Source organism: Mytilus galloprovincialis, chromosome 4 (genome assembly GCF_965363235.1).
Source record: "Mytilus galloprovincialis chromosome 4, xbMytGall1.hap1.1, whole genome shotgun sequence".
In the NCBI taxonomy this organism is placed as follows: Eukaryota; Metazoa; Mollusca; class Bivalvia; order Mytilida; family Mytilidae; genus Mytilus; species Mytilus galloprovincialis.
In genome coordinates, this window is record NC_134841.1 from 94504487 (window position 1) to 94530806 (window position 26320).

Here is a 26320-nt window from a genome sequence, read left to right on the forward strand (position 1 = left end):
TCCGTATATCTTTTATGACTATGAGTATTTACAAGAAATTGTATATCTACAGCTAGATATTGAATGAATTGTTACATAGTCCAAATTTTAAGAAACAATATTCAAACTATTCATTCACAGATACAGTTTCCGTATGAAAGTGACAACAGCTAATATGTGATATAGATACAATGGATAAGCGTTAATTCTTGAAAAAGAAACCATGAGCCCGCAGGGCGAATGGTTTGTTTTTCATGAATCAACGCTTATCCATTGTATCTATCACTTAAACTATTGTGATAATGTCTTTTGAAAATTAAAGCCTATTCTTAATTAGAAGGTATTGTAAGTGAGTTTAAATAACCATGATATAGTGTCAAATGATCCATTACAATAAATTAGATATCACAATTAAATGGTTAAAAAAATACAAATATATTATAACACAACACGTCTGCCCTTAAAGATCTTCATATCATCAGGCATCCGAATGTTATCTGTTTTTACAAAATAAGATATATTCGAACTTATTTCTATTTGAATTGATCTTAATGGAAATGGAGAATGTGTCAAAGGGACAACAACCCGACAAAAACATTATATATAGTGCATATCAGTGGCGGATCCAGAAGAAGGGGGCCCGCTGACTGACCTAAGGCGGGTGGGGCCGCTCCAGTCATGCTTCAATGATTCCATATATAATCAACCAAATTTTTCCCACGAAAGGGGGGCCGGACCCCCCAGGCCCCCCCTTGATCCGCCTATGCATATAATAAGTATGTTTCCGAAATTTTTAGCAATAAGCCTAATTCAAGACATATTACGATTTTCTAGCATAGGAATTTGCGAATTAAAATTTGTAAAATTATGTAGTAAAACAGATGAAATCATATAATATTAATTTATAAAACAAAAATGGACCAATATTATGCAATCCATTTTTGTTTTGTTTCATTTTGTTTCAAACATATGGAATAGCCAACCATTATCCGATAATAAACGACCAAAATCGCTTTTTGACACAAAATATCCACAATAACATTCAAAACAAGAACAAAAAACTGGAAATCTAAACTATTGGAACAACAAAGAGAATTCAGGGATTCGAACCTAAACAGACAAGTCCTTAGCTTTAACTCATTTATCTTAACTACGAAACCTCGTGGCTACCAACTCATAATATACGATTACCTATTATGTATATATAAAGGTACAAGCCATGTGTGTCCGTTGTACCGATGTATATCATATGTTCATTTATATATATAAAATAGACTTTTAAATCGTAACCGATTGGTAGCCCAGAGGTTTCGTCGATATGTTAAGGTCAGTAACAAGTTACAAAATTTATGGACGGGTTCGATTCCCAGTGAAGGCATATAGAAATTAAAAAAAAATAAAGGTAAGTTTTTATAAATAATTCCATTAGTGAACACAAATCAGGAAATTAGTCAATTCAAACTTAATGCTATTAGGCACACAAAGGAAACAATAGAATATAATCTGGTGAGTCCATTTCAGCGACGGATTTAGGAAGCGTTGATTCTAGAAAAAGAATCCACGGTAAATGAATAGGCTGACGTCACCACAATGGTTTAACTTATTTTAGTCATACAGTTTTGATCAATTTAAATATGTTTTGTAAAATCTGTAATACAGTTCTCTCGACACTTAAAATTATTAAACGTGTTGTTTTCAATTTTTATTTTACAACACTGTCTGACAGTTTTAATGTAGAACAGTGTCGTATAGTTCTTCCGTAGGGCTATTTCTTACAGTTTTACCCTCAAAGCAATCTAGGCGTTCTGGATTAGGACAGTTCTGGAAAAGTTTACAGAAGTTTTAAAACAGGTTATTATGACATGTATGACTGGTTAGAACTTCATGATTTCAAATGAATTCCTATGTAATATTTTCTAGACGTTTCAACCAAACCGATTTACGCTACTATAAAAAGAAACAATATTGCCGTTTGAAATTGCCAATAGCTTTGTGTCATTTTGAAAACATACCTTTGTGTCACCGGAACTGTAAGTATCAGCGGTAAGAATTATTTGAATTTCATTATTTTCTGGATTTATCCTGAACACATTGTTTGATTCGCTGCATACCACATAAACGTAGCCATTGTCGTCGATTGTAAGACCACATGGGTATTTAAAATGTTTCGATTGAAAGATGGAAATTGTATCACCTAATTCATCTATTTGTAAAATTTGATTATGTATATAATCATTAACAAATGTTTTGCTGTTTCTACCGATACAAATGTAGTTATTGAACTCACTGTCTAAACTGTCTATGTTTACCGAAGCAAGAGGATTGCCTTCGATGTCTATTGTAAAAAGACTGTTCATTGCAGTCACGAAAAGAACACCCGAGAAAAAGGTTATGCCAGTGCAATGCTTTTCCAAAGAAATGACACGTTTAATAGCACCTTTTGCAATATCTACAATGCCAATCGAATGTTTTGTTCTAAACGAAACGGCGATATAGTGGTCATTTATGACTGATAGATACCAAGGAGCAAACGGTAGTACTATTTCATAATAGCTATCCTCGTTCAATTGATAAATTATATTTTTTTTATTATAATCTGCAATAGCTAATTTCCCTGATGCCAGCGATTTTATATCTTTTATATCAGATCCTGGGAGCGTAGCATAGTGAAATAATGTGAATATGTGTGTATTCTCTTTAGAAACTTGTGTTATATGAGGAAAGTTCATGATACGATGGCTCTGTGATATCCGACTTATTTGGTGAACTTGGAAGCAGCTTTCGCACATCCATCCTATACACTCCTGACAATAGTACACATCAGTGATATCTGCCACGTCATACTGACATAAGAAACAACTAAAAGATAACAATATAACATTTAATTTTTTGTCAAATACTCATAACGATAAACAAAAACAAAAAAAAAACAACCTGGCAAAACATATGTTTCACCCAAAACATGTTATTCAAACCAAAACAATGTTTATATAGAAATTTCTTCTCATATATTCAATTTTTGGTACCATAAACTAAGTAGCAGGAAATATCAATATATCAGTTTTTAGAGAAATCTAAGCACAAACACATGTTTTCAATTATTGATTCTTAAACATAAACTAAGTCTATTCCAAAATTTTCCGATTATGAATTCCAAATCAATAGTATTCAAATTTACTTATCATGCACAACACTGTCCAATATTTCATTGTTGATCTAGACATACTGTAGCTGTTATTTCTTTTACAAACACTATTTCTCGAATTGTGTTATGAGTAAACAGTAAACAAAAACTACGGGTTTTTTTTCCACAAATTTTATTTAACAATTTGCAAACATTTATATCTAAATACCAGTCACAACTGTGCAAAACTTCATTGACATTCTACCTAACGTAAGAATTGACTGCAATAATAAAATCCATTTATCAAAATTTGCACATTTAAAAATTGTGTGTTTTTGTAAAATCGATTAGACAATTGTCAAAACAAAATTATATGTGCATCTATCTATTTTGCCCAAAAAATATGCAAAATATCATGTGTACTACCAATAGTTTTGAAGTTATTCATTGACAATCATGTCGTTAGACAGACCTAATGTTAATGTTAAAATTATAGGGCTTCAGCAGTCTCTAAATTTCTACTTACTTTAAAGATGGGTAATTCAAACTGGATGTTACTGAAAAAAGTTAATTAAAACATATTCATATATTTTTACCATCTAATCTGTTTTAGTCAAAACAAATAAAAACATTATAGTCATATGAAAAATGCTTCAAATTCTCGCTTTATAGAATGAAAGTTATTTGACATTGGCAAGCTTAAGATACTATCAGAACCAGAAATATCAACAAACAAAAGGATGATGCATATGAATCAAAGAAAATGATCTTTAAATGATCGGCATTGTCAGTTACTGGATTTTGATTACTACAGAAAGACCCAGCTTTCATATTGCATCAGTTAAAACAGTTCCTTCAGTGATTATTTAGTAAATACCTACATATTGCTTACAGAAATTATCAAAGTTATGACTGCGACAAATTAATACAAAAAAAAACATAGCATCTTTTTTACTTACAAGCCAACAAACATTGGTTCTGCTTCGTCATTTCATTAATTTTTTCTCCCTTTTTTAAACACCCTGAACAATTGTCCGTCGATGATTTTACAACTGAAAACAAATGAGATGATTATCAATAACTACATGCTATTTTTCATACATTCCCTGATATCATTTATAAGTGACTATACATGATGCATTATCAGTTGTGAAATAATTTTATAAGAATAATAAGAAGACATGTCTGTTAAAACGCATTTAACAAAACTTGTCGACTTTTGATGGGTGTAATATGTGGAGCAGGATCTGCTTGATCTGCTTACCATTCCGAAGCATCACTCCTGGGGTTCGTGTTGCTTAGACTTTAACTTTCTATGTTGTATTTTTTATACTGTTATATGTCGGTTTGTCTATTTCTTTTACAACCGTTTTGCTGTCCGATTATTCGACTTAATATGAGTTTGAATGTCCCTTTGGTATCGTTAACCTCATTCTATAGATAAAGGTGGTTTCACTGTCATAATTATAACACTAAAGTACAGTTCATCCAAAAATGGCTTCCTGCTTCACCATTACGTCACTGTGACGGCAATACACAAGTTAAATAGTTATAACTAGTGGCACGGATATAGGCGTTATCTGAATAGCTAAGCAAGCTTTAAATCATCCCGAAAATTGGGATAAAGATCTATAGCACTCATGGATGAGACATCATTAAATAAAAATCACTAGGTTCTTGGGCAGTCGTCAAAACACTAGGCGGAAAATATTTTTTAATGCATCCTAATACTAAGTAGCATGTATACGGTTCGACAAATAATATCCCCAAAATATCAAGTATGCCTACATGTAATTAATTTAATGACACAGCTACAAGTAAAACAAACATAAATCTATAATTTAATTTTGGATGTAACGCGTCTTCTGATTGGCTGACGTTATTTTGTTATGAGCCCATATACATAATTTTGTCATGTGACCGTGACGTCATCAACGTTTTTTCATGGTTTTCTACGGTTTAAAATGGAATTTAGAATTAAATTATAAGAAATGACTGTAATATTTTTTCTGACTATTCGAAATAACATGAAAATTGTGGTGCACACTGTTAAATAACCCGCTACGCGCGTTATTCAGTGTGCACCAATTTATTATGTTATTTCTTCATAGACAGAAAAAATATTACAGTCATTCCTTAAATATCGTGTAAAAGATTATTAGAAATCATTTAAATTTTGTTGAGAAATTTAAATTGTTACTATAAAAACTATTCAAACCCACATTCTATCTTCAACCGCCTCAATAGCTTAAATAACATACCATGAGGAAAATTTTGTACATCCAGAAGTACATCAATGATTTGTCTTGTAGGAGAATCTAAATCACAGAGGTCAACAATGGTTGATATAAAAGACTTGATGGCAGAGACAAATGTATGTTCATCAACAACAATAGATTCGAGTATTGTGGTCTCAATCACCAATGATCCAACATACACAAATTCAATTTCAAACCATTCCTTCAACAGGGCAGATACAGATCTAAGTGTTTTCACCACTTTTTCCATATCCCAGCTTCCAGGGTTGGCAAATTTCCATAGAACATAACACTTTGTTGTTGAACCTGAACGTTATTTTGAAGATTAATTAAAATATGCAAAATTATATTACATTGTACAGATATTTGATTATACGAAATTGTCGCTGTCAAGCATCAAACATCAATCAAAGCATCAAATTTAAATGAACCGTATAATTTCCAATATCTATTTAAGATATTTTGTTAAAGCATCTAGCACTTTCTAAACAATTTTGTTTTGCTCTTTTAAATAACAATATTATTTTTGCCCTGAATGTGCGACATTTTCATCTCTTCAAATGCCACCCATCGTGTTTTTCTTATAAGTCAACGATGAGTCAAATCAATATCCTACATATCATGAGAAAGGCGATGGATGTCCCTTTTATAAACATAAAGCACTGGTGTGTTCCATTATCTAAAGCAATAATTTTACTTTATGTTAAAGTTTGATATAGATCAAAGTTCTAAGAATAAAAGACATACAGCACTGTTATACCAGTCCGTTGATACGGAAGCAAATTTGAAATATAAGTTAAGTTGAATAAGATACTTTACTTCCACTTTTAACATCTCCAAAAGCACCATCTTTTTTTCCAGCTCCATCTAAAATTAATATCAAAATACCTGTTATTCAAAAGAATATGTCTATGGAGAAGACTTTCTCAAGTTTAGAAAAGTCTTTTAAAATTAAAGACTATATAGCTTCTTGGCCGCTATATATATTTACTTTTGTAAGGCACATTTTGTAAAAAAGAAAATACGTAAAGCTCTGTTTAAAGTGTTTAAAGGAATTTCTGAAACTTGCCCTTCTTGATCGAAAATATTCCTGAACATGCATGAAATATTGCTACTGGACGTTAAGCAAACAATAATCAGTCAATCTAAGTAGACAAATCAATGTATGATTGCTAGGTAGAATTGGTTTCACGGAGGTGACATTGGCCTTTATGATACCTTAAGGTCAAATTACTTTTGATTTGAATTGTTTAGTTTGAAGCATTTATTTCTAAACCTGATAAAGCTATAGTTTGATATCCCATGCATTTATCATTTACTATTTGTGTTATTTTGCCAGTCAGTTTGGCTTCAAGTTTGAATATCTCTTTGGTCATAACAAATGTGCATCGTGTGTATTAGTAAAATTCTTACCTTTCATGTTTTTATCTGGTATCTTCTACGGAGAAGTAATAGCTGTTCGGTCATAAAATTTAAAATCGTAAGCTATTACGGTCTCCGATTTTATTCGATAAAACATTATGAAAAGGTCACATTGAACTAGCACTTTTGGATTTGTAATGGTGTTGTGTCAAGAAGATCTACAATGAGGACCTTTAATATCTCCGACTTCTACGGTTTCGATGTTTCAAGTTGAATATCTAATAGAGTCGGTCAAAATTTTGATTAAAACATATTGAAGTTCTGCAATGACCCAAGTGCCATAACCAACTGTTTGGTTTTTGTTATACCTTTATGATTTATGTGTTTAGACATTACAAGGGTTATCGATTTCAGTAGAAACCTGTTGGAAAATCTGTTTCGATCTACCAGTGTTGATCTGAATAGTTGACATCTGCTCGAAACTAGGTAACGAAGATCATTTTAGTGTGACAAACACTATATTCTTGAAGCGGTTTCGAGATGTGGCGAAATAAAATGAATATAAAAATGACAATAACAAAAAGTAATCATTGTAATGAAGATATTTATTCTTAATGATAAAAAAAAACACAGATCTCACTGAACAGAAAACATAACTTTTTTTTGTGAAGACTTATAAGATAAAAAGAAGAATACATAGATTCAAAATGAAGATTTAAGTATTTTTTTTAAATTGTTTTTAGTAATTTCTATAGATATCATACACCATCAATAAACAAATACATAGACTATGCCCATATTTTTACTAAATAATAGAAAAAATATTTTATAAATAAGCTGTATGTACCCTTACAACATTAGCTACTAAATGCAATAATGAAAAAAACCGATTGGTTATGGCATGGTATTGGTTGCAAAAAATCGATATTTTTTCATTTAAATGCAATATGTTTTATTTAATTGATACATTTCTTCATTTAAATGCAATATCTTTTTTATTTAAATGGTTTATTTTTTCATTTAATTGCATTTTTTTTTATTAATTCAAATGGTATGACGTGTCATTCAAGTGCAATATTTTTTATTTAATTGGTATATTTCTTCATTTAAAAGCAATATTTTTTTATTTGAATGGTTATATTTTTTCATTCAAATGCAATATTTTTTTCGTCTAAAAGCAATATTTTTTATTTAATTGGTATAATTTGTCATTCAAATGCAATATTTTTTTTTATTTAAATGGTATATTTCTTCATTTAATTGCAACATTTTTTATTTGATTGGTATATTTTTCCGTTTATATGCAATATTTTTTCATTTAGATGCAATATTTTTTTAATTTAAATGCAATATTTTTTAATTTAAATGCAATATTTTATATTCAATTGTTATAACTTTTCATTTGAATGCAATATTTTTCATTCAATGGTAAAGTAGTTTTTTTTTTAATTTATATGCACTAATTGCATTATGGGAAATTCTTTGACGTCATAAGTCAAATTTGCAACAACGTTTGTGGTTGGTCGGTATTTTTTGGATTTCTCTCCTTTCTGTCTAAACATGAGTGACCAAGAACTAAAAAGCGTCAAAATATCGCCCCTCTAACTAAATCTGGCGTTCGTGCGAGTTCGTGCACTGGCAGTTAAAAATCTTCTTTTCCTAACTATTATTTCTATTTAAAATTTTCGATAGTCAAAACGTTTGGACCACCACTTTTCAAAAACTTTTATTGTAAATGGATCTGTAATTCCTTACATCCACTCCATATTTGAACTCCGGTAGATAGTTGCCTTATTAGCAATCATATCCCATCTCTTCGTTTTTATATTATATATATACCTGACTTCCAAGCACGTGTTTTCCTGAACAAGTATGAAATATTTGTCACTGGGCGTTACAAATTAGCATCAAACAATCAATCAATTTAAACTTGTGTTAAATAGGTGGAAAACTATTTGATATTTATTAATTTGTTGGGGTGGTGGTGGGGGGAGAAGGATTTCATATATGAATATGATTGCCTGGTAAGAGCTGAAAAAAAGACATGATTAGCGACAGATAAAAATGAATAATAATGCCCTCTCTTCCCTTCCCCATCCTTCATCCATGAATTAAAACGGACCACCACGGAATAGCCCAATAGTGTTGAAAGTAGCGTTAAACGTCAATCAATCAAAATCCCTTTCCTAGAATATCAAATACTTGTCCCTTAACTGTTATCGTCCGACGGTGTAGTTCTTATATTTATTCAGCTTATCGTCCTACATGGATGGTCTACTAATAAAATTGAGAATGGAAATGGGGAATGTGCCAAAGAGACAACAACCCGACCATAGAAAAAAACAACAGCAGAAGGTCACCAACAGGTCTTCAATGTAGCGAAAAATTCCCGCACCCGGAGGCGTCCTTCAGCTGGCCCCTAAACAAATATATACTAGTTCAGTGATAATGAACGCCATACTAATTTCCAAATTGTACACAAGAAACTAAAATTAAAATAATACAAGACTAACAAAGGTCAGAGGCTCCTGACTTGGGACAGGCGCAAAAATGCGGCGGGGTTAAACATGTTCGTGAGATCTCAACCCTCCCCCTATACCTCTAGCCAATGTAGAAAAGTAAACGCATAACAATACGCACATTAAAATTCAGTTCAAGAGAAGTCCGAGTCTGATGTCAGAAGATGTAACCAAAGAAAATAAACAAAATGACAATAATACATAAATAACAACAGACTACTAGCAGTTAACTGACATGTCAGCTCCAGACTTCAATTAAACTGACTGAAAGATTATGATTTCATCATATGAACATCAGGCACAATCCTTCCCGTGAGGGGTTTAGTATCATACCATCATAACATATATGAGAAGAACATAACCCGTGTCATGCCAACAACTGGTTTTTGAATAAATGTGTTTAGTTCCGATGCAAAGACCCTATAAGTGAATCAATATTAACGCCAAAATATGCAATCTTTAATGACCTAACAACAGTATCGTAACTATATCCCTTCTTAATAAGTCTATTCAAAGGTTTTGTTAGTTTTTAAGGTGAATACTGACACCTTTGTGCTTTATAAAGAATCTTTCCATAAAAAATTGGATGTGAAATACCTGAACGTATAAGAAGTCTGCATGTTGAGCTATATTTACGAATGATGTCCTTATACCGATGATAAAATTTAGTAAATGTTTTGACTAGTTTGTGATATCGAAAACCCTGGTGTAATAATTTTTCAGTAATACATAAATTTCTCTCGTTAAAATCTAAAACATTGTTACATACACGAGCGAATCGTACAAGTTGAGATATATAAACACCGTAAGATGGTGACAAGGGAACGTGACCATCTAAAAATGGATAATTAACGATAGGAAATGAAAAATCATCTCTTTTATCATAAATTTTAGTATTCAGCTTTTCGTTAGTGATATAGATATCAAGATCGAGGAAAGGGCAGTGGTCATTGTTAGTATTAGCTTTATTTAAAGTAAGTTCAACAGGATAAATTTCTTTAATATACATACTGAAGTCGTCATTATTGAGAGCCAAAATATCATCCAAATATCTAAAAGTATTATTAAATTTGTTTATCAGATGTTGTTTCGATGGGTCTTTGCTTATTTTTGTCATAAATTGTAACTCATAGCAATACAAAAACAGGTCCGCAATAAGTGGTGCACAGTTAGTCTCCATTGGAATTCCGATAAGCTGACGATATACGGAATCCCCAAAGCGAACAAAAATGTTATCTAGTAAAATTTAAAAACTTTATAACACAGCTCACACACTAATATATCAACATTCATAAATTCATTAATATCATTGACTTGGGTCAGGCGCAAAAATGCGGAGGGGTTAAACATGTTTTTTTAGTCTGAGTCACCATTTATCAGGACAGGAATTGGGTTTACAAAGAGAGAATAATGTGCAAAAAAATAGATAAGGGGCGGGACCAAACCTTTAGATAATATAATAAAGAAATGATGAAATATAAAGAATACGTTGATTGTTTTTGGTTGCCTTGTGTCCAGTGGCAAATATTTCACGCATGTTTAGGACAAAGAAAAGAGTGAAATGGTAAAAACTAAAAGATAAAAAATAATAAAAACAATCTTTGATCTAAACCCACTCCCTCCTCACACACACTATAAACATTACTGCCAATACTCGCACATATACATCTCTATACAAATATCTAAATCTACCCCCCCCCCCCCCCCAACCCCCACCCTAGACACCGAGGTTCTGGATCCGCCCCATTTAAATGCACCTTATTGCATACATTCTGTACGGGTCTATATATAATAGCTAAACGTACAATCATACAATTTGTTGGATATCTTATTATATTATATACTGTGTCACAAAATAAAGTTTCTTGTATACCCCCCCCCCCTTTTCCCAATGCAGTATTGAAATTCAAATCATCATTTAAAAGTCATGAAGAAAAATATGTTTTGAAATATGCCCTGCATACTTATTCATGCAAAGACACAGAGAAGTTATTGAACTACTGTGGGGCTTGAAAAAAATTCTATTTAAGGGATTCGGAGATGGGAACTTTAAAAAAGCTCAGCAACGAATTCTAAATGTAACATCACAGCTCAGGTCTCTTTTTGTGGGTCTCTGGTTCGGCTGTCGTAATTCGGTGATTTTTTTCCTACATGTAGCAAAAAAGAGGGGCTTAATCCAAATAGTTATAACGTCCTGGAAAGCTTTTCATTCTTTTTTATGTTTGCCTTCCTGCAGTGTCTCTTAGGATCAAGGAAAGTAAAAAATGATATATAGCATCAGAGGACGTCATGTGTCTTGACTTAGAGGGAGGGGGGAAGGGGACTAGCTATGTATTTTTTATTATTTCAATTTGTAGACTGTAGGGGAGTTTCGTCAGAAAAGGTTTTCATTGGAGGCGTGTTTCCCATGTGCACACAGGTATTTGTTTCTGTCCAAGGACAGGTTGTGTGTCAAATCAATTATTAGTACATGTCACTCGCATTTTGTGCTCGACCGGGCCATTATTGGCATTAACAGCCAGTGCACGAACTCGCACGAATGCCAAATTTAATTAGAGGGGCGATATTCCGACGCGCCCTTTTTTAATTCTTGGTCACTCGACCAATCACAAACGTTGTTGCGACCTTCTGACGTTAAACAATTTCCCATCATGCAATTATTGCATAATATTATAAATAAAAAAAAAACTACTATACTAATTGAATAAAAAATATTGCATTTGAATGACAAATAATACCATTTGAAGAAAAAATAGTGCATTTAAATGAAAAAATATACCATTTAAAATGAAAAATTATGCCATTTGAATAAAAAAATATCTATACTATTAAACGAGAAGACCTAATTTTGTGTGTCGCTTCTCTCCCTTCCACAATAAACCAATCACCATGCATCTGTGTCCTATAGGTAACATGCATAGTCGCATTTGTCATCCATTCTTATGATTATTCAGATTAAGTTATTTCGGGAGAAAAACGACAAAAAAGGAGTCCGGATATGATTCCGTCATCGGACTGACTTTTTGTCATAGATAAGACTTCCGGTTTGAAACATGCACAAATACAACCAATCGTATGATAGATAACAAAAATGAAAAATAAATAAGCCAATCAGAGCGTTTTCCATATCATGGTGATTAGATCGCAAGAACCACAACTATTATTCCTCCTTACAGAAGACAATTATTTTTCGCTTTTATCTACATGTAAACTACGATTATACTACTGTAATATATAGAGACTCTCTGTATTCTGTTTACTGTTTTCTTCGAAATGTTTACTATTTAAATGTTTACTATTTAAGGGGTCATATCAGTTGCATATATATTAAAATAAGTAAAAAATTTGACACAACCAATCGTATGATGGATAACGAAAATGAAAAATAAATAAGCCATTCAGAGCGTTCTCCATATCATGGTGTTTAGATCGCAAGAATCACAACTATTATGCCTCCTTAGAGAGGACAATTATTTTTCGCGTTTCATATCATGCCGTTTAGATCGCAATAACCACAACCATTATACATCCTTAGAGAGGACAATTATTTTTCGCTTTTATCTACATGTAAACTACGATTATACTTCTTTAATATATAGACTCTCTGTATTCTGTCCACTGTTTTCTTTGAAACGTTTACTATTTAAGGGGTCATATCAGTTGCATATATCTTAAAATAAGTAAAACATGCTCAACTTCATCTAAAACTACCTCGACCAAAAACTTTAACCTGAAGCGGACCAGACGGAGTCGGACGGACGACCGACCGAACGCACGGATGCACAGACTAGAGAACATAATGCCCATAAATGGGGCATAAAAAAATATTGTTGAAAGGGAAAATAGTGATTTGGCAAAAATGAAAGTAAGGTAGAGATTAGAGGGAGGCAGGACCTTTTTTCGGGGCGTCGGGATCGGGTGTTTTTAAGCTCGGGATTTGGGGATTGATCCTTACGGGATCCGGGAATATATTTTTCGATTTTGGGATTTCGGGATATGAATTTCATTAAATTCTGCATCTCGGTATTTCATGGTTTTAAGCCCAGGATTTCGAGATCAGGACCCCTCCGACCACCCCTCGAATTATCCTTAGTCGGTCTTAGTCATTTATACATGATTCATATCCTACCATTGGCATGTTAATAAGGCTCTCAAAAGAATGAGCACTGATGGATTGTTCTAGAAGCATATTTTATTAGAGTAATAATGGTCTATATATAATCAGTTACATTTATTTCATGTTTTAAATGGTGCAATTTTTTTTATTTTATTTGACTTTTACCAAAAGAAGCATTGTAGCAAAGGAGAAGAATAGTTGTGGTCTGAGGCCAGACGCACGCAAATAATTGAATTTAACAGAAAGGAAACAAATATCGGACTTTGGAAAAAGGGAGAGGGCTTTTGATACCTTTTATGAAATTTTCCATACACAATATCTTTTACAAAAATCATCCTACAACATTTCACAAGATGTATATGTATAGGTGTGTTCTAGTTGCATTTAAATGAAAAAATATACCATTCAAATGAAAAATTATACTATTTGAATAAAAAAATATTGCATCTGAATGAAAAATATATACCATTCAAATAAAAGAATTATTGCATTTAAATGAAGAAATATACCAATTACATATAAAATATTGCATTTAAATGAAAAATATCGAATTTTTGCAACCAATATCATGCCATAATTGGTGAATTTGTTACCTGCACCTGTCATGCATTCTACAGTCAACTGAGATGAAGTTGGAGATAAAGCCGGGGAAATTGATTTTCTTGTAATCTGGACTTCAAAAGTAAGATTTCGGATGTCAACTGACAGTTTTTCTGTAATTTTTAAAATAGAAACATGTATTAATATTTACAAGTACACATGTAAGTTGTAAAAAAAACCAATTTTATCAAAACAACTTAAAAAATTTAATAGATACATTTATTTAGATACTGTAACAAAACTCAAAATTGTGAAAATTGCATATTCATTATCACTGAACTAGTGTATATACTAGTATTTATTCAGGGGCCAGCTTAAGGACGCCTCCGGGTGCGGGAATTTCTCACTGCATTGAAGACCTGTTGGTGACCTTCTGCTGTTGTCTGTTCTATGGTTGGGTTGTTGTCTCTTTGACAACTTCCCCATTTCCATTTTTATTTTTATCGTTTCAAAAGGTATTTTGAACTTGCCATTACTTCAAATGATTGGTTATTCATGTAAAAACACAGGTGGAACATTGAAAAGGCATATGAGTATAAATCCGATTCGCTGCAATTGTACATTTTTAAATAGGAACAGTTTCTTGTTTTTTGTTTTGTATTTTTTTCATTTTATCTTACAAAAACAATTTTACTATTGAACAGCAACAATAGTGTACCGCTGTTTAAAGTCATAAATCGATTAACCGAAAAAAAATCAGGATTACAAAGTAAAACCGAAGGAAACACATCAACGATTATAGGAAAACAACGGTACAACGGAAACACTGAATTGCAACAAAACAAACGCTAATGTACATAGAAACGGACTTTTTGATAACAACAAAAAATGGTGAGTTGAACCTGGTTTTCAGGCTAGTAAAACCTTCCGTTTATTTAGCAGTGTAAGGAATACCGCTTATATGACTACACTAAGTGACATGAATACAGTACACATAACTACAAGATCATTTAAAACATACAATTAACACACACATTCCACAGAAAGTCATTTATTGTTGAGATTTTGTTCATCATGTTCACAATTTTGGCTTCGATTTTACATGTGTTACAAAGATACTAACCGAACTGGCTTTCCAATGCATTCATGATTTCATCTTTATTTTCGTTTAACATTCTCAAAACGCCAACAAGTTTCTATGAAAGGAAAATGGATACATAAAACCTTTATGCTTAAGACAGATATACGAATAGATTTGCAAAATTCTATCATATATCTTATTTAACGATTTTTTTCAATGTAGATGTTATTCACAGTAAATCCTATTGCAGGTATACAAATATTTTATTGTATATAAACAAAGGCTGATTTTTAAAAATTGTTGTTTGGTTTACATTTTATTTTATACTTGTAAAGCCTTTTTATTTGTTTTAGTTCACATTGATGTGTTTTAATGTTTAAGGTTATTTTCTTTTACAAAAAATTAAAAACAGCAAATGAAATGTTCGAAAATGTTAGTTCAAATTTGAATTATCTTTAATGACAGCATACGATTGTATTTCGTCGAGTCACAAACATGAGGATGATGGTTCTGTAACATATTTTTAAATGTAATGGTGTTCCTGCATTTGGCATGATGTGTCTCTTGTTTTATTCTAAAACTGACATAGCAAATATGTGAAAACATTGACCGACAACCGTTTGTATCTAATACCTGTTTAGCTTCGTCATTGATATCTTTGATTATATCTTTCACACCCTCTAATGACAAAGTATCCATTTTGAGACCAGCTATATGTTTTCTTGTTGTCTTCTGGTATGTTGTCCCAATTACGCCAGCTATATTTATAACAGCTGTTTCTAAAATTATCCATCTGTTTTCAAATTCTTGTGATGACAGCTGACCTGACGGAAGATGAACTAGGTAGTTTCTCGTGTCTCGAATTGTTTCTAACCATACGGGATTACCAGGTATTGATGGACAACATTTTCGAACTAAGGCACAAACTAGCGTTATATCCATAACATCAATACTTACATTACTGACAGGGGAAAGGGAGCATAAACAATATTGGGAAACTGATCCATGTATACTCTTCTTGGCATGATTCGGTGCAGCAGGTCCACTCGAGTCAAACAAGGATGAAAACTGATCTTTCCTGAGACAACCACGCTTGTTTGGTGCGGCAACTGACAGAAGGAAACACTGACAGCATTGAACTGTTGGAATATATTCGTGGAAAAGTATGTGTTTGTTATTATTCAAAAACATATGAAACGTTAAAGTGTTTAAAATTCGTATCTCAAAATAATGATGTATCACATCGGTTGAAATTCCAAAAACGAAAGATAACAACTTTAGATATTGTGTATATTCATCCATGTTGAGGACCTGAAATATGAATGAAAGGGGTTGTCATCAATACATTAATTATTTGTATATTTTCAAGGAACAGCATTTATTACGCTACACGTCAGTTTCCTCTTGTAAAAAGGGGTTCATTGATTATGTTTGCCATAAAGTATACACAAGCAAGAAGGAATATACAAAAATAAGTGTAATGTCCAAACAATACAAACCTAACTAGTTAAAAGCCAAAGAAAAAGGCTGAATTCACTGACAAGAATACGCATGCTTTGGAAAGGGTCATATTTTATTTGATATTTGGCTTCTTTTAACAGACTAAGGATTTAATGGAAAATTCATCAATTGATGTGCACAGTTTTTGCGATTTTTAATATTGCTTATCATACTATTTTAAATTAAATTATTTTCAGTTGAGATGCACTCATGACATAATCAGTTTTCTTGGGGATTACCTAACCTGGCCAGATAGAAAAAAATTGACATGAAATACGCAATCAAGTGTAGTTTCTCCTTCTCTGATGGTATTGAAACAGATCTATTCTATGAAAAAATTCTTCATCAACAAAGTTGTACAGAACCTTCATAAAAATTTCTTCCTAATATCTTGTTTCCCTCGTCTCATTCGGTACGTTGCCTTTTTTACTGACATAGTATTACATCAGTGACTCAAATTCACAGTCCCCAGGGGTATCATCCGTTCAGTAGTCAGTATTTTGGTACAGACATGATTTAACAAACTTTACTAAAATTGTCCGTTTATAAATTTTGAAATTATTAAGAAACTAAGGTTTCAACTCCCTCAGGCAAAGTTGGCGTTTTTCAATAAAAACGTATTTTCTTGTCCCAGCCACTTTAAAAAAAATATGTTTGATCTTTGCAAGTAATTTTTTGTGCAGTCAGTACATTGAATTAGATTTAACATTTTTAAGCAAAGAAACAGTTTATTTTTAGAGGGATTGATAAGATATTGACTCCTGAATGGTCCAAAACAACCAAAATGGCATGTCCCTAGACCGCCTGTTCAACATTCATACTCTAAAATATCGTAAAAAAATGAAGAAATAAATGTTATTTTTACTTTACATAAGTTCTTTAATAATTTAAAAGTATGTTCAGTGTCAACATATTTTAATAAACAGCTTTCAATATAAGATTTTTAATTTCAGAAGGTGTGTCCCTCACAAAATGTCCACTACGAAACGAAGTCATTAAAATTTGCCAATAAACAGTTTTATAAAATCAATGTAATTTTTGTTTGCAAGAGATATAAACATTAAGGTCTTACAAAAGAAGTGATGCTTTTATAACGGCAATTAAATTGTTGGTAAGAAAAATTGAGCACATCAAATGGACCAGAGTGATACCGTATTTTTGTTAATGTCCACTACGAAACGGGTCAAATCTCCTTCAGTATCTGGTTTTAAAATTATGAAAAAAATATCAGTGTACAGCTTAATAAATGCTTTGATGAATACAATCAGTCTTGTTACTATTGCAATATAGGGATTGTGAAGGAAAAAATAAAACATGCGAATATTTCCCCTACGAAACGGTCCGCTACGAAACAAGTATGGGAGAAAAACGTTTCGTAGTGGACACTACCACTACCATCAAAATGTCCACTACGTAACATGAGTTGTACCTTCATATGTGAAGTACTGTCTAATCTTTAACGATAAAAATGGTTTTCCAATTCAGAAAAAAATGAGATTTAAACAAACTGGAATGTCTATAGGAAACATTTAAAATTGCAAAAAATATGTGTGTTTAGAAGAAACAGTACACAAATTATGAAAATAATATCATTTTAAAGAATATTTAAGATTGCACTTTTTGTTTACAAGCAGGTCTATAATAGAGGTATTCAAAATAACTCTTGAAATTAAATTTTAGACAAGTTGATTTTCCATTTTTTTTTAGGTCTGAAAGTTACGCTTTTATTGAAAAACGCCCATATAGCTCTTAACGGTTTTGGTAATAATACATCTGCGGATTTCAAATGTTTGGCTTTGAGCGTTCCTGATGAAGGTAATTCCAGAAAATCGCTTCGGACGCATAGAATTATTAAACGTGTTGTTTTCAATTTTTCACCTTTTTCCTTGCGACGACAGTTCGGTGCAAATTGAGTTTTCATCGTTTGTCCGTCTGTCTAATTTTGAAAGAATGCATTTGTTTCGGCCTAAACTTTCCACAGTTATTTTATTGGTGGTGATCGCTATTTCTTTTTAGCGAGACCTGTTTTATTTGTATAATAAACCGGTAATACATTATACTAAAGGAGTGAATATTACAAAAATATTATGATTCTACCTCACATAATTTGGCTGCTCATATAAGTAATTTTATGATGCTATTTTACATGTTGATAAATCTAGTTTGTTCGGCCAAGTCTTTTTCGGTTCGTGTTAAAGCGTTACTATTTCACAAAGGAAACAATGTTTATCAATTCATAAGTATGAAAGTCTTATTCCTACAGCTTTTCATCTTAAACCATTCCTAATACTTGGAGAATCATTATGTCTTAGAGTGTGCAATAGTTTCTTCATTTCTTTTCGGATTTTAGAAAAAAAGTTATCAAAGGTACGAGAATTATAATTTACTACGGCGGACGCGTTTCTTCTACATAAGACTCATCAGTGACGCTCATATCAAAATATTATAAAGCCAAACAAATTCAAAGTTGAGGATCCAAAATTCCCAAAAGTTGTACCAAACAATTTCTTAAATGACCTCATTATTCCTTTCGTTTTTATCGTTTTTTATATAGATAATACCGTTGGTTTTTGTCGTTTGAATGGTTTTACACAAGTCATTTTTTAGGACCCTTTATAGATGGCTGTTCGGTGCGAGCCAAAGCTCCGTGTTTAAGACCATACTTTGGCCCTTGTTGGTTTACTATTACAAATTGTGACTTGGATAGAGAGTTGTCTCATTGACATTCATACCGCATCTTCTTATACTTATATATAGATAGACACATTGGGTTTAGAAATATAGGCGTAACTTTCAGCCCCTCCCCCTTTTCATGTGTAAACTCACCCGTCACTACGAATAAAAGGGTAACATTCCCAACTTTTTTAATTAATAGTTGTCTTTGGTTTTGAAAGAAAATGTCATTACTGAATAAAATGGCTGATTTGTTTTGAAAATATAGGTACACATTTACAATATTCGATGAGTGATATATAATCAATCCCCTGTAAACAGTTGTAAGTATAAAAAACAACTAGTTATTCACTGAATGTATGTTATGTTTCTTTCATATTATTTTTGAAATTAGAAAAGACCTACCATTAAAATCAGACTCTTTGACCTAGATTTTTATATTGGAGTGACACCAAGCATAGTGTGTATGCATCCATCCATTCTATACCATTAAAAAGCATATATGATTTCACATTTTTTTTCTTCCCTGTTTACTTGCTCTAAAAATAGTGCACGTTTTAATTTCTGTGCTTTTAAGGTTCAAACAATTTCTTTTCCAAATTGTTATAGAAATCCTTAACTGAAAGAGCCAATAATCAAGTTGGACTGTATAAAAATTTCAATAAACACACTTAGATATGGTCATAATTATAAAATAACTGTTTAGAAAACTTTAGAATTTTTGAATTATTAAGGATTTTCTACCTCAGGAATAAATTGTAGGAATCTATAACGGGTTATTGACCAGAATTGGAAGAAACATTTTGATCTTATGATGGCAGTTGTATTTGGCAAAACTTTTTGGAATTTTGGTCCTCAATGCTCTTCGACTTCTTACTTTATTTTGCCTTTCTCGAGCGTCACTGATGAGTCTTTTGTAGACGAAACGTGCGTCTGGCGTAATTACAAAATTCAATCCTGGTATCTATGATGAGTTTATTTAGATGAAACAAAAATGTTACAATACAATATACATGATATAAGTGCATATATGAACTAAAAGATGTATTCTTATGAATAAATGTATACATCAGAACTTTAATGTATTAGCACGAGGAAACTGTTACAACTTCCCCCAGACAAGAGACAAAACAGAGTAACATAAATCTTACAAAAATAGTATCTAGATTTGCCTGGCCATATCTTCCTTAAAGGGACGACCATTTGATATTCTGAAGGGGGCAGGAGGATTTTGAAAATAAATAACCCAGCCTTGATAATCACAAAAATAAATGGTTTGCTCTGTGGTAGTTTGACTTGCAATGTATAGAAAATAAATATCTTAGCTGGTCTAATCGAAAGTATGAGATGGCACCAGATTCTTCATAAATTCATCTTTTTTTCCAAAACAAAATCGGGAAACACTTCCCAAATCTTTTAATAATAAAAGTATAAATATTATTTAAATATACTTGAAATGTCTGAAAATTGAGTTCATTTAACTTGAGGTATATTGTTTCAGGAATACTTACCTCACTTTTATTACAGGGTCATAACTACATTGAGGCAAATGCTTCGTGTAGGAAATTTCAAAACCAAACGCTTGTCTCTATATCAAATTGTGTTCCCGTGAGTGCCTCGCAAGAACAAAGTTCGTGTTGTTTCTTATTTTTTATTTATAACTTTTGATGTAAATGTCCTTTGATTTTGTGAGTCTTTGTTGACTCTTTGGTTTTGATTGTTATTGTCTTTTACCTATTATGTCTGTTTGTTTTGTTTACACAATGTTATCAGAAAAATGAAATTTGATGCGACTGTCATACAAATGAAAGATATACAGCCATGTTCAGTTCTCCTTAAAGACATTTTGGTTTTTGATGACACAGTACAACACTGTCGCATTTCGAAATGTGAGACCAAAGGCTGCAAAACTTGTGCAATTTTAATTACAGATGCTGAATTCACTAGCAATTTGACCAAGAAGTCATATTTTACCAGAAGTTACGATGATCTGAATTGTAAATCGATAAATGTCGTCTACGGATTAGAGTGCAACCTTTGCGTCGGTGAAACGAAAGGAAGGCTAAACAAACGTATGTGCGGTCATAGATCAGACATTAACCTCAACGCTAACGACATTCTATACCAGCATTTCAATCAGCCCGATCATTCCATCGTTTCTATGACAGTTCGCATTATCGAAAAGATATACCATAGCTCTAACAATCCTAATCTTTCAACGACTCTCCGTAGACAAAAAGAGGACTAATGGATTAGGCAATTGGGAACTGCGACACCCTATGGTTGCAATGACAAAATTGATGGTATAGGTATTCTATCTAGTCCTTCGTGTAACTCGGTGAATGTGATGAATATTTTCAACTCGACTCCTCAACGTAGACGCAGTCATGGACATCGTCATTATACATCACCTTCTCTGCATGATGTATCTATTAATGACTTGCTGCCATTTATACAAAAGCCGTTAGGTATTCATCACATTCGCACGAAACTTTATTCATTACCCCTTTCAAAACTTCATTCTCTGTTCAATTTATGTTTGGAATCCACTGTTACAAACCCTCATTCAAACCAATACAAAATTACAGCTATAATTTCGGATATTGCTAGTCACAGACTTTTTAAGCCAGCCCGCCTTGGCAAAGATGAAAAAGAGAAAAGATCTTTCCTTAATTTTTCCTTTGCCAACAAAGGTATCGATGGCGTCAACTAAGGCAATATCCTTCATCATAAATTAGTTCAATCGAAAATACCTTCTTATTTCAAAGACCAGTCTGTACCAATCATTTCTTATACCTATACCAAACCTATAGCAACTAAAATTTTCAATTACAAACACGTTTTGCAGGATCTCGATATTGACGACTTCAAGTATAAACCTCCTGATTGCACTTGTGCTAGTTCCCAATTCACATATAATCCTGCTGGCCACGTTATTACCGGTGACCTCAACATTGTTAATAACACTTCTCTACGAAATGTGTTATCGAAAGGTCCGAAATATCGTGAGCCTAAATTCATCAATTGGAAATACAACTTTAAAATGTTGATGGATTCAGTTGAGGATTATGCCAGGCAATGGGCTAAGCGCGAGAAGGAAGACGTAGACACTCTTTCCGAATGGATTAAGGCAGTGAGGTCGTTGATACAAATCAAAATTAAGAAACTGAATGGGTCTATCAATGCCCATGCTACGTCAATCTTTAAAGACCCAAATGTTGCAAAACACCTATCCTACCTCCATGACAAATATGTTGTTGTCCCCGCAGATAAAGCCCCAAACAACATCGTTTTTGTGTGTAAAACTCATTACATTAACTGCTTGATAAACGAATTAGGTATTGACAATTCACTTGGAAACTCAACATATACCCTCACAACACTTACCAAAGAGGAAATCCTGGATAATCATAGGTCTGTTCTGTGTTCCTTTGGAATTCCAACCAAAGATGAAGAACTGGATCTTCCATCACTGTATTGGATACCTAAACTACATAAGTGTCCTTACAAACAATGGTATATTGCTGGGTCTTCCAAGTGCTCCACGAAACCTCTTTCTAAATTATTAGCATCCATTTTATCAGCAATCAAAGACGGGCTTCAAAGTTATTGTGAAACTGCCTATTCTAGAGGGGGTGTGAATCAGATGTGGATATTTAAAAGTTCCAAAGATCTTTTAGAGTACATACAATCTAACTCTCAGTATTAGTATTAAAACATTTGACTTTTCTACTCTTTACACTAGTATTCCACATTCCAAACTAAGAGACAAATTGAAAGAGTTGGTATTGCTTTGCTTTATAAAAAAGAATGGCCAACTTAGATGAAGTATCTTGTCTTAGGGAGGGATAAATCCTACTTTGTAAAGGACCACTCTGATTCAAACAAAAAATTCTCTGAAACTGATATTATCAAGATGCTTGATTTCTTGATTGACAACATATTTGTTACGTTCGGAGGACGTGTTTTGCAACAGACTGTCGGCATTCCAATGGGAACAAACTGTGCCCCTCTACTTGCCGACTTGTTTCTTTTTTTATTATGAGGCTGACTTCATGCAGGAACTTCTTAGGAAGAAAGATAAGAAGTTAGCAATATCCTTTAACTCTACTTTCCGCTATATAGATGATGTTCTTTCACTAAATAATTCAAAATTTGGTGACTATGTGAAACGCATCTATCCAATCGAGCTAGAGATAAAGGATACCACAGATACAGTTAAGTCGGCCTCATATCTTGACTTACATCTAGAAATTGACAATGAGGGTCGGCATTTCCTATCATGACTTTCTTGATAGAGGGTTGCTGCTCACAAGGAAGCTATTACACCAAGAGTTCCAAATGGTGAAGTTGAAATCATTCCTTCGTAAATTTTACGGACGCCATCACAAGTTGGTTGACCGTTATGGAATAACCGTTACACAAATGATATCAGATATGTTCCTTACGTCGTAACTACAATCCCCTTCCCTTTCATGAATGTGACCTACCGAATTAGACTATTTACCGGATTTGTTATCACATAAGCAACACGACGGTTGCCACATGTGGAGCAGGATCTGCTTACCCTTCCGGAGCACCTAAGATCACCCCTAGCTTTTTGGGGGTTCGTGTTGTTTATTCTTTAGTTTTCTATGTTGTGTCATGTGTGCTGTTTTTTGTTTGTCTTTTTCATTTTTAGCCATGGCGTTGTCAGTTTGTGTTAGATTTATGAGTTTGACTGTCCCTTTGGTATCTTTCGTTCCTCTTTTTTTATCTAGCTTTAAAACTAGGTTCAATCCACCAATGTTCACATAAGAATATGCCGATACTAAGTCAGGAATGTGACAGTTGTTATCGATTCGTTTGATGTGTTTGATCTTTTGATTTTGCCATTTGATTAGGGACTCGACAATAGGGGACGGAGAAAACTAATAAAGGACAAAACCTATTAACAAAAATTAATAAAAGAGTTTATAGATCAATTCACTCGACAAATAAAACTTTGGTTGAAGCAATATCAGACGTTGTGTCTTTGTACCATTATTCAAATAAATAAATGTGTGTCCCGTATCACCACTATGCATGTCGAAATTGGTTCGTTCTCACAGACACAAGGGATTAAACATACCTACACGTAAAGGAATGCTACGTTTTTAAATAATGTTTTAATGACCTTTTTGTTTAATGCGATTTTTTGTTCTCTCTAGTGCTTCAAAAAGCTCTCTATGTAAAGTTAGAAATAACAATTCGTTGTTTAAATTCAATTGAATTATATAGTTTTAATAAAGGGTTGTATATAGGATATGGTTACCTTTCCGGAGCACCTGAGATCATCCTTTGTTTTGCTTAGTTTTTAGTTTTCTATTCAGTGTTTTATGTGCTGATAATTTTCTTTTGGTTGTTTTCTGTTTTTTTTTGTAATTGTGTTGATGGTTTGAGAAAGGATTCAAAGACACTACTGTGAGTGCACGCTTTTTATGTTTGTGTGAGTAATTATAATCCTGGTACCTTTGATAACTATTATTTAACCCTCTGAGTCTCTAAATGATCTCATGATTTTAACCTATCAATAACCTTATACAGATCTTGTCATATAATATTTTCTACAGATGCAACCATTGACATTTTATACCTCCGCACAGATTGCCATAATGTTGCATACTATGTTTTGCCCCTCAGAGGATTTCCCACATGCTATTTATAACATTTCCTCTCGTAAGATGATTTAATTATCTATTTCTACTTTTTTGCACAAAATATGCTCTCTCTTGTCCAGTAGTCAGCACTCGGAGTCGACATGAATATCAATTATATGGTAATTTTTACAAAAACTTTGAATTTTACGATAAACTTCGGATTTTCTTTTCCCAGGAATAGATTACCTTAGCCGTACTTGGCACAACCGTTTTGGAATTTTGGGTATTTATTGCTCTTCAACTTTGTACTTGTTTGGCTTTATAACTATTTTGAAATGAGCGTCACTGAGGAGTCAAATGTAGACGAAACGCGCGTCTGGCGTATTAATTTATAATCCTTGTACCTTTGATAACTATTGCTTAGTTTTACGACTATCCCATTGGATATGCTTTTTTCTTTTATTGTCCAGTTGAAAACGTTCTCACATGGTATTGCTCCAATTTTCATGATATTTTCACATTTCTCGATTTCTTTTTTAAAACTCATGATCAAGTTAATAACAAAATCGCTAAATTGCAAAATGAATAAGAAACATTGATCCCGAAAAATTAGGGGCTACGTCTGAGGTATAACAGAAAATGTCAAAATAGAGTTAAGCAATCAACATTGTTTTATAATCTTCATTACTTATAAAACAAACAAATATGTAACAAAAAAACACAAAAAGTCTTATGGACAAAGCACATAAGCAAAAATGAAATACAAGAATACAAGAATTACCATAGAACAATAACACAACGACGGGATGTATAAGTAAAAGTCACATCAAATGGATATCACAAAAATTCAGACTAAACAGTAAAAGTTATATTCATAAAGACAAATAAAAGAATAAAAGAATAAAAGAATAAAAGAATAATATAACACGTTATTAAGATGATAAACAACGTTATTCCCAAAATCTATACTCCTAGCTATCAACAAGGTCCGCGTTGATATGTTTAAATCTACTTGTAAGATTTCAAAAAATCTAATTTCTAAGCACAAACGCACCAATTATTTGAAGAGCCATTCACTCCTACTTGTATTTATCAATTGATTTGTTTAGTAATACAAGTAGACTTTTATAGGATAAATATCAATGCAGGATGTTACGTCCTACGTTAATATATATCTACTTACTTGACGAAAGTGCAAAAGTTTAAAGCTTGAAAAAATATGGAAAAAACAAGGAACATATTAAACAGTATTAATTGGATTTGTGTCTTGTGGATAAATGTTAAATGTTATTTATCTGATTTAATAACTTTGATAAATGATTTTGACTATTTGATTTTATCAACGTCACTTGTCATATCATAAATAATACTGTATAACTTAAAGATTTATCAAGTTTTAAAAGCAGGAGGTTTGGCTAGCCACAAAACCAGGTTCAATCATCCATTTTTTTCTTAAAATGTCCTGTACCAAGTCAGGAAAATTGCCATTGTTATACTATAGTTCGTTTCTGTGCTTAATAATTTTAGTGTTGTGTCGTAGTTCTCCTCT

The 26320-nt window shown here is 32.5% G+C and overlaps 1 protein-coding gene across 2 annotated transcripts; it reads right to left on the minus strand.

Annotated features, from left to right (window-relative positions):
- Positions 1–1413: 1413 nt before the first annotated feature.
- Positions 1414–16286, minus strand: LOC143073446 (uncharacterized). Of its 2 annotated transcripts, XM_076249000.1 has the most exons (8): positions 15614–16286; positions 15023–15095; positions 13953–14072; positions 6181–6228; positions 5365–5667; positions 4063–4155; positions 3630–3660; positions 1414–2838 (listed from the first exon to the last, which is right to left on the minus strand). In XM_076249000.1, exons 1-8 carry the CDS (start codon positions 16280–16282, stop codon positions 1905–1907), a joined length of 2271 nt encoding a protein of 756 aa, XP_076105115.1. In that variant the 5' UTR covers positions 16283–16286; the 3' UTR covers positions 1414–1904. The 2 variants fall into 2 exon arrangements, with proteins under 2 accessions (XP_076105115.1, XP_076105116.1); XM_076249001.1 differs by lacking the exon at positions 3630–3660.
- Positions 16287–26320: the final 10034 nt, after the last annotated feature.